We start from the raw sequence: 14,395 nt of genomic DNA on the forward strand, positions 1-14,395 counted from the left end.
GTCTTTTTACAGGCAGCAGCGCGGGATTAAATGGTCATCGACATTCAAACTGCTCAAAATCCAGTAGGACATATAGCTTGATGCAGGGATGATGTTTGATGATTCTTTTTCTTTTGTAGGCCAAACCCTGAAGTTAGCATCCGCACTGGTTCCCTCGACAAGAAGCCAATGGGATTGTTCCCATGGATTTTGGATTATTGCAGAAATGCAATTGGCAAAAGTAAAAAGCTAACGTTTAGGCTATAAACAAACTACAGTACACACAAGAGGCCATAAAGGCAAACTAGTCGATGCGATGACCGCCTTTTAAAGAAAAGCATCAAAGTTCATGAGAGTGGTATTTAATGACGTATTTTATATCGCAAAACATTCCAATCATTAAGCCTAAATAAACCACAGATCTTATTTCCGCCATCGAACCAAACCCCCATTCAAAATCTCATTAACTTTAAGAAGAGGGAACCGGAGGTGCAAAAACTAATTTCCAGGTTTTAGGACTCATTCCTGCAGCACTCTTTGGTTCTAGTAGTTTTGCAGAAAGCTTTTTATTTGGTTTTGTCAGAGGATCTGGTTTAGCCTCTGTCTGGAGTTTTTATGGAGAGTTATTAACCAATAAAATTGCAATCCAAAAAGTACACACAAACTGGAATCACCCGCTCCCTTTAATTTTCTTATCAACATTTTGATCAACTACAGATCTTCCTCCGGCGAAAGAAAACCCCAGGAATAAATGAGGGCTATATATGGGGAATTGAGTGGTGACATCATTAATTTCATTAGGTTTCATTCAGATTAATTGAAGTAATGAGGTGGGTGCCATAGGTTAACAAGACACTAGGGGGCAATAATTGTGGGTAATGTTTTTTCTCCTCTCCTCTCCTGGATACAGCACAAGCACTTTACGGAGGACATCCAGACAAGACAGTACCGTTCCATTGAAGTCCTGATAGGAGCTGGTTACAGCACCCCTGCAGACATCTGGAGTACTGCCTGCATGGTGAGGACACACACATTTACACTGTACGATCCACACATAGATTTTAACTTTTAAATGTCACACATACATATTGAGCATAGACTCAAACACAGTATACTGTGTTTGGTCTCTTGCAGGCTTTTGAGCTGGCTACTGGAGATTACTTGTTTGAGCCTCACTCTGGAGAGGACTACTCCCGGGATGAGGGTGAGTATTTAGAGCTTCATGACGTACACAAAACTTTAATTTCCAAATATAGAAACAGAAAACTTCTCATGTGAAAGTATTCCACAGCGAAATCATGGCTGAATATTGTATCTCAGCACTGTAGACTTCCTCGACCATATTTTTTAGATATTGACTTGAAGATGAAAAAGAGCTTCTGGTGAGGGAAAAGGTTCAATGTACCGCAGTAATACAAAACGTGTCCTAACTGTTTTAATGAAATCGGTTTGATGTATTTTTATATGAAAATGTATGTCTGTGCGGTATTTAAACTCAATTGAATTTACAGAGTACCTCCATTGTTCAGATGCATTGTTGCTGTGATGCAGTCACAGCTTCAAATGCACTTAACTTTCAGTCCGGGTTGTAACGGTATACTACACTATTGAAATTGACAGTTATCATATCGTGTACATTTACTTATCTGTATTAAAAAAACTGACATAAGTAAGTGTGTGTGTCAGAGTGTAAGGTACAGACAGGAGCAGTCTGGCTCCTTCAGTATAAGTAAATACTTTTTAAAATTCTAATTCTGTTCTCATTCCTTCAAAAGTCATTTTATTTCATCATAATAATAATATATCAGTGTGTAATACCACCTACAGTGAAACCGTGATATTTTCTGGGACCGTGAAAATCTCATACCGTTACAACTCTACTTTTAAGGATTAAGTTTGAGTTGCAACATTTTACTCTTAAACACCAGCAATTGACATTGTTGATTGTACATGAGGAGTTTTAAGCATGCTTACTAAGCATGCCATCTATATAAAAAAATAGGGGCTATTGTTTCTAACTATGCATCTGAGCAATGGACAAAAACTGTGATAGATCAATACCAGTTGTATTGTAAATTGATTTTAAAAAAGGCCACAGTGATCTTAGTTTAAAGTTAAACTATAGCCACCCCCTCCCCGAATCCCCCTATCCACTGTCAACTGTAAATCCTGTCCTTTTATTCTGCTGCTATGCCTCCACTCATCTTCACCCTCCTCAGCTCACACAACTTCTGTCATTTTGCTTAATGTCGAGACTTTTGCAGCATAACAGATCAGTTTCCAAGAAACTGCAAAACGTTGACATTTATTAACTGAAGCACGAGAGCAACATTAGCCAGTTACAGTATCCTGTGAGTATATGTGCATCTATATACGGGTCACATGTCACTCTATCAAGCAATACAGACCCTTTATTTGCAGCGTCATCCTCACATCTTTGACCGGCTGTGTCATTTTTCTTATTGCATGTGACCCACGGTTAACCTCATTCTGCATGTTTTTCCACAGGCAATACGCTTGTGTCAGTTTTATCATGACGTACTGATTTACACCTTTTCATCTCCCTCCTTTGAGGCCAAATTTAACAGCTAGCTTCAGTTTCCAGCTCATTAAATTCTGAATCCGAATGCATGTGACTTTTATTCCAATTAGGCTGATCACTTCTCTTTGTCACCTCTGCTGTGGAGGCACAGCTCACTAACACAGGGTTCTCTTCTTTGCGGTCTGTGACTGTCTCTTTTTATTCCTCCCCGACCCTGTGATCTCTTCTACCTGTCCCTTCCTATCCCCGTTTTTATTTTCCTACCCACAATCCCCCCTCTTTACAATTTATTTTACTTTCATCTCTCCCTCTCTTTCATTTAAGTTTCCCCTTCCTTGTCTTTACCCTTTACCCTTCTCTCTTTTGCATATCCTTCTTTTTTTTCTCCCCTCATTCCTCTTCCTTTTCCTTTTCCCTTCCCTCCCACCTCCCTCTCTCCTCCATAGACCACATAGCCCACATCATAGAGCTGCTGGGCTGTATTCCGAGGCACTTTGCGCTCTCTGGAAAATATTCACGGGAGTTCTTCAACCGAAGAGGTAGCGCTGGCCAGAGAGCTGGTGGGACTGGGACACACAGATGTCTAAAATGTGACAGACATGGACACTAGAGAACAGTCGCCATATAAACGTGGAAGTTCATGTTACCTTGGATTTGATTTGGGTAATAATCGGATGCATTAATAGAAATTATGACTGAAAAGCGTGAGATGAAATCCTCACCACCACAAGGTGTTAAAGGAGCAGCGTGTCCATGCAGGGCCCCGCGGCAGCAGTGTGTGTCGGTCCCATGCAGCCAGCCGTGTTGATGTGTGTGTGTGTGTGTGTGTGCATGCTGTAATGATGAACCGTGCCTGTCCCCTCTGTGATGTATGTGGTGGTGGGCAGACCACATCGCTCTGATCACGGAGCTCCTTGGGAAGGTCCCACGCAAAGTGTTCGCTGCCGGGAAGTACAGCCGAGAGTTTTTCTCCAAGAAAGGTAAACGACACGGTGGTTGGTCAGATGTAGGGAAGCTGTAGTAGAGGAGGAACCGCACAGAGGTTGAGATCAAGTCAAGTTTGTAGTACTGCCACGGTATTAGGAATTATAAGATGATAAGATGTCAATCACAGCGGGAATTAGTGATTAATTGTAGGGCTGGGCGTTAATTAATTATTGTAGTTTAGTGATTTTCATTGCTAAAATAGCATCATGATTTGATCACATTGTATTTGAGTTTGAGAACATTTGTCTTTTTAAATATTTCAATTTAAATATTTATTTTAATGTTTTTTTTTCTTCTATTTCTCCCATGTTCCCACAAAATATAAACTGGTTTGTTAATATTCTTAATATTGTGATACTGATTTCAACTTTATCGCCCATCTGTATTCATGACATTCAAGTACTTCAGATACGACTGCTGTGATTGTCTTCATCATCTGGAATGCAGCAGAATTTAATTCACTATAATCAGAAGTCATTTTTTTCTAAATAATCAGGAAATATATTATCTTAATATGGACTTCAGCAAACCAACAAAAGATAGTCAGATATATTGCCTTCTTTTCAGCAGTGAAACTTCAAAGTAATTAATTATTACACACTGTAGAATCAAAGTTAGGATCAATATTTCTTTGATGAGCAAAAGCCTCCACACTTTAAAAGAAGGCAATACAAGTACAAGAGCAATATTATGAATACCTATGATAGTGAAGTCCTACATACAGCAAGGCTTTACCTCACTTGTTGCTGCTCTTTTTTGAGCCCGGTAAGTGTGTGGATCTGTGTTTGGTACTGCTGATAACCCCGTGCACTCTCTCATTTATTCTCCTTTTTTTCTCTCTTTCCCTTTCTGCTCATACATTCTTCATAATGTGCCATGAGACCTGAATATTCTGCCTTTGATGTTGTCTCTATTTGAGGTCTGAGCCTGCACTCGATGTCTCAATGTTCTCCCTTTTATCCCATGGCGCTCTGGTAATCTGGTCGGACTTTGCCGCTCCGTCTCTCTGGGCTTCTCCCGCTGCCTTCGGCCGTGCAGTGCAATCGAGCGGCTTCGTTACCTTGTTTCCTTCATGCACACTGCTCTGTATGGAACCTGGGCGGAGTAGGACGTAGATACATTGATTGGAGACATATATACTCCTATAAGAACACACACCTAAAGATTAGAAACATACAGTAATTTCTGACAAGCGTCGTCTCCATTTATGCAAAAAAACAAAACTAAAAATGCTTCAACACTGAGCCTGGATCCATACAGTATAAGGGGAGTCGTGATGGCTTCCTTTCCCCTAGTTCTCCAATCAGTGTATAGGAAGGAGAGGTTACCATGGCAGCCATGGTTCATATGGACCTTCGTCCTTTTTTCCCATCCTCTACGTCAGTCTTGTGCTCCCAGACAATCATTTTCCTCCGCTCTTTCATAATAAACACCTTCCTCTCCACGTCTGTTTCCATCACCTCGTCACGTCTCTCTCTCTCTCTCTCGCTCTTTCTCTCTCTCTCTTTCTCTTCCACCTCTCGCCCTCTGTTCTCGTGGTTTGCAGCCAAGGCCTCTACAGGTCTTCCCTCCATCGCTACAGCACCTCACTGAGTAGCACACGTTCAAACAGAGAGGCTGAACTAATCAGTGACACAGTGAGATGCTGTTGGGCTGCAGCCTGCAGAGTGGTGGCCTGCTATGGCATCAGATTAAAGAGTCCGTTCACCCAAACAACCAAATGCACAAATCTGCGTACCTCTTTGGGAATCTAGCCATGCAGATAGTTTTGCTTGTGTGCACAAAACGTTGAAAAATGACGTGAGAAAATTCAACAGCAAGATCTTTTCTTTTAAAGACGTGGTTCTAGTTACTCTAGATTAGGGGTTGCCGGATTGATTCCTAAAGTATAGATACCAAATAATTTAGATCATGTTCATGATAGTGCATTAGCTGGTTTGAATAAAGATTTGTAATTTCTTTAAATATAATTTAATTTCTTGAAGCAACATAGCGCTTGGGTGGAGGCAGAAATCTCCGAGATGAATATCTTAAACAATCAGCAAAATAAAAAATATCTGCATGGCTAGATATGACTAGAGTAATAACACGAGTGTTATTCTATATTTTTCAAATTTTAACAAATTCCATGATAAAAACAAAACAAACACGTTTCGCCATAAGTACCTTTGTTCTTATTGACGATGTAAATATTAAAAAAATGGGTCACAAAACCTGTAATTTTCTAAAACAGCTGTTAATCTGTTGGGGACTATCTTCAACTGTGTATTAATACACATTTGGTGGACTATTGTGTATCTACAACAGGAGATAGACACATAACAAGCCACAGTGGCCATGTTCATCATAATGAAGGAACATGTCCGCCAGCACAACAACGTGTTTTAAATAGTGTTTGGACAACAATGGAGCTCCACAGCACAAAGGAATAAGCAATATCATCATTTGGCTACTTGCAGGATCAATTCATTGTTGGTTTTGGTAATTTTTTGTCGAAAACATCACCAGTTTTATTGTGTTTTTCCCAATTTCGGTGAACCTACCCTCTAAACTCAGCCACTTTCTCTTCTCCTCACATCCTCCTGCTGTCATTGACTCTGACCCTTATCGCCCCCTGCAGGTGAGCTTCGGCACATCACCAAGCTGAAGCCGTGGTCGCTGTTCGACGTGCTAGTGGAGAAGTACGGCTGGGCGCACGAAGACGCCGGCCACTTCACGCACTTCCTTATGCCCATGCTGGAGATGGTGCCTGAGAAGAGGGCCTCGGCGGGCGAATGCCTCAACCACCCTTGGCTCAACTCGTAGCCACAAGCTCCGATCGGACGTCCTCCTCGCGTTGTCCCCCAACAGTTAGCCCGAACATCATCCCCTGGTGGCAGGCAGCCTGTGGAACAACAGCACGGAGAGAAGCTGGAGACAAACAGTCAGAGTAGAAGATTAAGACGTATTCTTTCCTGCCCTATCCCTCGCATCCATTACATGCTTATCTGAGTAGGCTTAAGTCCCACGCAAGGCCCTCGTCTTTTCCCATAAGGAATGTATGGAGATAATATGACATAGTAGCTGTGTCTTCCAAAACATCTCCCAAAAAAAAAGATCATTTCAAGATGGATGCTGCTCACGTATAAAAATAAGAAGAAGAAAAAAGGGAGAAGTCAGGCTCTGTCTGAAAGAGAGACGTGTTTTCTTCTGCCGTCAAGATGTCAGCCAGTCCCTCCCGTCTAATCTCCCCCGGAATGCTCAGTTTTACCGTGTTTGGATCCAGTCATGGACCACTGACAGCTGCTGATCTTTTCAACGACGTGAAAGAAAAGTCAACGAGTAGCTCCATCTGCCACGGCCTTTACAAAGCCAGGGCCTCAAAGACAGACGAGTTTGTGTGTGTGTGTTTTTTTTTTTTAGAGAGGTAACGAGCGCACGTGCCTGTGCTCAAGATCTGCCGACGTCGACCTTTCTCCTCTCTCTCCAGCCCTGTTTCCCATCCCTGCCTCCCTCGCCCTGCTATGGAAGAGAGCACCCACAACTAAAAGTTTACACCCTGATTTCTTCCAAGAATCAAACCCCCCACCCCCTTCATAGATGAGCTGCATGCCCCTGCTGGGCCACCTCAGAGAACTGGAGGGCAGCCAGTCCTCCAGGGTGCATCACACTGACAGTTGCCACTCTGACAAAGACAGACAGAGAAAGTGCGGGATGAGCAAAAAAAAAAAAAAACTAAAATACAATCAATTCAACACGGCGGAGGAACGCTTGGTCGTCAAAGACTATTTTTAAAATGCATGGGGAGACTGATGGATCAGCATGAACGGATACGACAAACGGACGATGGTTGCGTTATTTTATGTGCATTTCGCTGGTTCCTTTCCTGTTGCATCACCTCTCTTGGACATTCTGTTAGAAAGAAGTTAGAATATTTTGGTGCCCCCTCTGAGGAAGGTAACTACAACCTCTCTTGACATTCCTAAATCTTGGTCCTCTGCCATTATTCCTGACTTTTATTCCTGAGAACAATTCCGTTTTTTTCTTCTTTTTTTTTTCTTGTGGCACGTTTACCTGACCTGATTGGTACTATTCCCCTCTTTTCCCCGCTATAGAGGAGCCCTTTGATCCCTGAGCTACTCCAGAAAAAGGGGACGGTCTCACATGGAGGTTGCACTTGTCTTTGTAGATGTCCTTCAGGGATTTGAAACCTTTGTACATAGAACTGAGATCTTGCAATGCAGAAAAGCGACCCTGGACAAAGTTTCAACATACAAACATCATTCCAAAAACAAAACAAAACAAACAGAGGCTGTTGTTGGCATATCTTGACTTGGGGGTGGGCCGCCATAGCTCTGACCCTGGAGGAATGTTCAGACTGAACTGTGCCACCTGGTGGCTGAATGAGTGTACTGCGTTGCCACACTGCTGCCGCTCTTGGTGCCAACGCTCCGAGACGTTCCACTATATCTCTCCACTTAATCTCTATTTCTCTGTCTCCCTCTCTCTCACACACACACACACACACACACACACACACACACACACACACACACACACACACACAAACTTGCATCATCACAATTAGTCCAGTTGCCTATTTTTCGCAATAAATGAAAAAAGATGACTATAAGTAAATGGTGAGATATTTTTAAAAACTATTTAATTCATTAAAAAAAAAGAGAAAAAAAAAAAGAAAACAACTTTTCTCTGGTTGTTGTGACCGTGACAGAATCTCGTCTTATACTGAGGTGATTGTGTTTGTCTTCTAGAGATGTTTTTATTTCTTTCGTCATCATTATTATTATTATTATATTGAAAGATTTTTTTTTTTTTTTACACAGTTGTCACCTCTCCCCTCCTTCTTTACTTGAACAGTGCTGCTGTCTTGGCTCTTGATGGCGATAAAGAAAAAAAAAAATAATCAACAGTTTTGCAATAAAGGGTATGTGATGAGTTTTTTTTTGCACCTCCTGTTCTCACTCGTTCAGCCATGCTGACTGTTCTTCCTGATGACATTGACAGAATGGCGTCTCTTGTCTGTGTTTTTCATTGACAGATTTAATAAAATTGTAAATTAATGGATCCCGTAGTGAATTTTATGCTTTGACGCTGCATCAGTCAACCACAACCTACAACCGGTCACTAAAGGCAACAAAAGAAAGAAATAATTGGCCGAGACTCTCTTTTTGAAAATATGCCACATGTTTTTACAATTTTAATGGAAAGTCAAAAGACATGGGTCAGTTGTGAGAACTATTAGCAAAAGGCTTCACATGGTCAATGTTACAGTACATTGTGATTCACACTAAAGCAAATGTGGCTTATTAGACAACATTATCTAAAAGATGCAATAAAATATGGGGGTGATAAAAGACATCCTGAATAAATATGTCATTAAAAAGTAAAACAAATGCCTCAGAGTATCAACTAGGGATTTTCTCAGTATTTTCTTTTATATCTTAGCTCACAACAAACGCTGTGTGTGTGTTTGTGTGTGTGTGTCTGCTACTGAGTCCATTAGCACTCGATAAAAAAGTAAAGCGCACAAAACCTCGTTCATTAGCCTCAGTTAGAAATGCCTTTTTTCTGTGGGTGAAAATATTATATAAATAAAACTCAAGAGTAGCAGCGATGAAAGTGTGAAACTTAATTCGGTCACTGCTAAAATGTAGTGACGAGACGGTGACCCTGTGATCCACAGTGGAATATCGTACGCATGAAGACAACCCGTCATCATCATCATCATCATCATCATCATCATCATCATCAGAGCATTAGGAGGATACAGTATACACATGCATCTTATCTACACTTCACTATATGTATACAGTATATACAACTTAGTACTGTGTGTACTTACGGGTGCAAGGTGTGCGTGGTTCACTGTGCTTGAGCTCTGTCTGTGTGTGTGTGTGTGTGTGTTCTATGTACGTGTGTGTCAGAGGAGTGCAGCGCCATTCTTTAGCAACAGGGGTTTGACCAAATCCAGGATGTCCAGGTTCGGATCCAGCGACCTGCCGAGACCCTCCAGCACCATGATGGCAAACACAATGGAGGCAAAATTACTCTCCAGCTTCACCTAAAAAAAATAAACAGACAATAAACATCAAGGTTAAAAGCTCAGCAACGTAGTTATCACATCACGATTGTTTATGTGGCTTTTAAGATCTTTTAATATGATTTGATCCTTTTGATAGTCAAAAAGCGGGGAAAAAGACAAAACACGTATTCGCTCCATGACTATGATTATTCAGTTCAGTCTGAAGAATCAAGAGTTTAATAAATAAAGTTATAAGTAATACATTCCCATGGTCACGTTCTCTTGTGGTTCACCTTGAATGTCTGCTGTTGCTGAGGCTACTCCTCAATAACCTTTGGCCTCAGGATAGACCTTCTATACTACATTTCTTCAAGCTAAAACTCAAAAGTACTGCAAAAAGAAATACAAAAAACTCCCCCAAAACCTTTTACTTGAGAAAACCTGATGACAGTCACTTAGAGTTGTTCCCCGTCGTAATATCACTTAAAGAGATCGTTAGTTCAACGTAACCTTAGGAACCTCCTGATATTTTACCTTGTGTTTGATGAGTAGACCAAAGACTCTGGAGAGCAATTCACCCACTTGGAACTATAAATGGCAACAACAACAAAAAACATGTTACTAGTAATCAGTGACTGTTTTTTCCTAAAGTCCCTGACCGCCATGGACCACCAATATCAATTAACTATGTATATACTAAGTCACCAGAAAGTTGTCTGATAAGAATGGATGGGCCTTAACATAATAAATCATGGCCAACATTGGTAGCCATCGTCCTGCAACCCTGCATCAGTAACGCAAACTCGGAGCGCAGAAACGGAGGTTGGTACCTTTCCCAGAGAGAGGGTGTTGCTGAGGGCGTCGTCCACCAGATAGGCCATCTCCTTCTTGAACTGCGGCACGTCGTGGCACTCATTGGCCCGAGCATGTTTCAGGAGCAACTCCGCCACTCTCTCGCCCTGAAGAAAGGAAATCAAAAAGATCCTGGAGGTTTTCTTTGATTTACAGATTACGTTCCTTTCTTGTTTGTTGTTGTTTTTTTTCTACCGAAGAAAAATATTTAATAAGATAAAGACTGATTGGATTTGCTGTGGAACAGATTTCTTTTCTTTTTATGTGTCAAACATGTTTTATAAATGTGTTCTCAATCAGGATCACTCACCCGATGCAGCACCACAGCTGTGAACACAGCCTTGAGGTTAGTGAGATCGTGGTCGTTGAGCTGGGTCACGATGCCGGCGTCCAACAGCACCAACTGGAGAGGACACCCGTCTGGCCTGAAGCTGACCACCACCGTGTCCCACAGGTCAGTGAGGGTGGTCTTACCGGGGGGCTCCCCCGATATACCAGCACCGTCGGTGGAGCCGGAAAGAGGGCCCCAACAGTGGACCAGAATGTTCCCGGGATGGAGATCTCCGTGGACAAAGTTGTCCACAAAAACCTGGAATGCAGACATATAGATGGAGAAAAACCACAGATGAATATAATCTTACATAAAAACCTGTTATGAAATGAACAGCAATGGCAACATTCAATCTGATGCAGCCGACATCCAGCAGGTGACGCATCTCACCATCTTCAGCATGGCCTCCATCCCGATCCTGGCTATTTTCTGCTTCACCTCCAGAGGAACCTCGGGGCTCAGGAAGTTGGACACGGGAACGCTCTCCTGAACGAAAAGGTTGCATATAAAATGAATGTTGGTCTCGTATATTAATTCCTTCCCATATTGCCTGGAAATCTCAGACATTATGTCACATAGGTTGAGTTTGTTAAAGACTGGTTCATTAGTTATAGACGTGTGCGTTTGACACTGATATGTGTGACTTACTGGTACTGGACATTTGGAGCTCGATCTGGCTTAGTCAGTGTTTTCCACACATTTTAAATCCTTCTGTACTCACCTCAAAAGTTTCCACTAAAATGTTCCTGGTGACAAATGGTCGTAAAGTGGTTGGGAACTTGACAGAATCCACATTGCGGAAATTTTCCTGGAACCGCTCGATGTTCCTGGCCTCAAAACGGAGATCAATCTGAAAATAAAAGTTTAGTCAGATTTTTTTTTACATGCTGGCTGTTTAGGTACCTTCATTATTTTTACTTTGTACAATCGAGCCTCTATACAAACATATCTACAACCCGCCTATATACACATATGTGTAAGCCAACCAGTAACGTGCGCACAACGCCAAAGTTCTGTATTATTATAAATGCTGAGGGTCTGAATATTCCCACCTGTTTGGTCATGAGCTTCTCAAACTCCTCCACCACCTCGCACAGACTGAGCCACTTGAGTCCGGGTAGACATTGCAGGAGCCAGCTCCCCGCTTTCATCAGCATTATGTCGATTTCCACCTGCTTCCTGATGCCCGGATGAACCACCTGTAAGACACCGGACTCAATTTATAAACATCTGATGACAGCCTTACAAAATGCACGACTGGAAACGTTCCAGAGGGTATTGATTCAGTATATAATTTGATGTCAATGTTGGCTGCCTGTCACATGAACAGTGAACACAATGCACTCAGGTGAGGCTTCTCACCTTGATAGCCACAGGTATCAGATGCTCCTCCTCTGCGCTGCTCATCCTTTCTGCGTGACTTCTCTCCCCAAAGTCCTCCTCCTCCTTACTCCCCCTCCAGAGCTGCCACAGGGACCTGGCCACCCCTCCCAGACCAGGGATCTCCCAGGCTTCCAGCAAGTCTTCTTTCTCCATCTCCTCCACCAGAGACTGGAAGACCGGGTCCTCCACCTGTTCCGCCTTCGCCCAGCCTCTGTACACCTGTGCCACGCACCCCGAACCCACTGGCTCTTTGCTTTCAAACATCAAAACCCTCCTCCAGCCTTCCCCGAAAGCCCTCCGGAGACACTGCTTGGTGTGAGCCCAGGAGTGCGGGCGCACCCTCACATGGAGGGTGGAGAAGCGCTCGCAGAACTCCTGAGAGAAGATGTCCCGCCTGGTGCTGGCCCACTGACCCAGCTTGATGAAAGTGGGACCAGATGTTTCAGTCACCCACAGCAGGGCATCCAGCCACAGGGACGCCCAGCGCGTGGACACCAGAGCCAAGGGGGACAGGAGGAGCAGGGGGCCAAACTTGAGGAGCAGCACCAATGCACGAAGACTGATGCGGAGAAGGAACACAACTTTGTGCACTTGGACTTTGACGAGAGACTTCTTGTCCGCGGTCTGACGTGGGAGGGTTGCTTCCTGGCATGTGGCTGCACAGGACGATGCGTTGACTGCACCCCAACACAGCAGCGTGACCTTGGGGATCTGGGTTAAAATCCGACCTCTTCTAAAGAAACATGGCCTGGAGCTCGGCACCAGTCTGCTTTTGGTAAAGGAGCCCGCTCTCTGGATGGCGCACCTCAGGTTGAGGAGGACTGCTCTTGTTACAATGGTGGTCATCGTATAAAACGGCTGTTAGCTCAGTCCAGAAGGTGACTTTGTCCATGTGCCCGTCTTGTTTCTACGAAACACCCTTTCGCTAAAGCAGCAGTAAAGACATTACATAATCTTAGGTCTACATATCAACATTCACGAATTTATGGAAAGATATTGCACAGTAAAAAGAGAGGCGACCTGAATTAATGCTACAATAAGCAATATTTAGCTAGCTACTACTGGCTTCCCTGACGACCGGTGGACGTTATTGTCACTTTCCTGTAAACGGGAGGAAACTGGGTCTCTTCTTTTCGCACTACCGACGAGTGCGACATGTTATAGTTCAGCTGACGTTACTCCCACAGTCAAAAAACCTGAAAACATCATGGCAGTCGCTTCACTTCCGGGTATGACGCACTGCCGACGAGATCACGTGGCGCCGTCTTAAAGGCGCACGTCACCAGAAAAAAAAAACAAGACTTGTGTTTTGTGTGCGCTTTTTGTTAGCTAGTACATTTACGTGTTTGTCCGTTTTGTTGATCTTTTTTTTATATTAATTTTTTTGTACTATATATATATAGTGCAAAAATGTTAACGTTTTTTTCAAGTTGATTTTCTTCTTCAAATTACTGCAGAGACGCCAAGTGTCCTACAGATGGAGACAAATCACATAGTATTCTGAGTGCCTGTGAAGAAAGGGAAAGGGAATGAATGGATGAAACGCGGATGCAAAATTGAGCATAGTGATTGAGCCATTTGCTGTTTTATAGAATAACCAGAGACATGTTGACTTATAGCAGGGGGAGCAGCTGACATGAACAATGGCTCTGTTCCACTAAGTGTCCCATGAAGCCTTTCCAGTGAGCCAGCATGTGGCTATTATGGACCTGGCTCATCTAAATGGAATATGACCTTCATTAATGCCATTAAAAGCGTCCCCTGCTGTGACATGTCAATGTCTGCTGTGGAAGAGTATACATCAAAAGCTTAAATTCTACAAGTTCATTTTTGGATCTCAATTTGGAAGAGCAGACCCCATGGCAACTATAAGCAAACAAATGTTATAGCACTTTTCATACAGAAGTTAAGTTGACAAGGCGGTAAAAAAAAAAGTCATAAACAGTGTGTTTTGATGCATTCCTAAACACGTGTTCTGAATTTGCTTGTGAAGTCGAGGAGGAATAACAGAGAACAACACCTCTAGTTCCTAGCGCCACAAATAATTGTTTTCATTATTTATTTGGGTATTATTTAAGTATTTGTATTAAATAAATTATATCACATTTTTGAAAATACATGTACTTGATTAATCTGTTGGTGTTAAAATTGCAGGACATTTTTGAGTTGGAAGAGATTAATGCAACAACAACAATTTCTTCGAGCTGGCTGTTGGCCCGTTGTGGATCGAAACGCTATTGGGCCGAGCAGAGTTACAGTATATGGTAGCCTATGGGCCTTAATGGAAGTGGCATTAAGA

The 14,395-nt window shown here is 42.7% G+C and overlaps 2 protein-coding genes across 2 annotated transcripts in view; one reads left to right on the forward strand and one right to left on the reverse strand.

Moving 5' to 3' along the window:
- srpk2 (SRSF protein kinase 2) overlaps window positions 1-6,313 on the forward strand; it is a gene marked incomplete at its 3' end in the record, with an annotated part of 59,267 nt that extends 52,954 nt beyond the window's left edge. The window contains exons 13-16 of the mRNA XM_079223172.1: window positions 890-997; window positions 1,114-1,183; window positions 2,968-3,060; window positions 6,129-6,313. Coding sequence (XP_079079298.1) covers window positions 890-997; window positions 1,114-1,183; window positions 2,968-3,060; window positions 6,129-6,313 — 456 coding nt within the window. The remainder of the gene's footprint in view (window positions 1-889; window positions 998-1,113; window positions 1,184-2,967; window positions 3,061-6,128) is intronic.
- Window positions 6,314-9,279: 2,966 nt separating this feature from the next.
- On the reverse strand, window positions 9,280-12,942 carry adck2 (aarF domain containing kinase 2; the record flags this gene model as incomplete). The annotated part of the gene is made up of 8 exons (XM_079223377.1): window positions 9,280-9,569; window positions 10,065-10,118; window positions 10,361-10,489; window positions 10,693-10,971; window positions 11,104-11,199; window positions 11,435-11,563; window positions 11,766-11,912; window positions 12,076-12,942. 8 exons carry the CDS (start codon window positions 12,940-12,942, stop codon window positions 9,429-9,431), a joined length of 1,842 nt encoding a protein of 613 aa, XP_079079503.1. The 3' UTR covers window positions 9,280-9,428.
- Between the last annotated feature and the right edge of the window lie 1,453 nt (window positions 12,943-14,395).

Source organism: Taurulus bubalis (assembly GCF_910589615.1).
Source record: "Taurulus bubalis genome assembly, chromosome: 9".
Lineage (NCBI taxonomy): Eukaryota > Metazoa > Chordata > Actinopteri > Perciformes > Cottidae > Taurulus > Taurulus bubalis.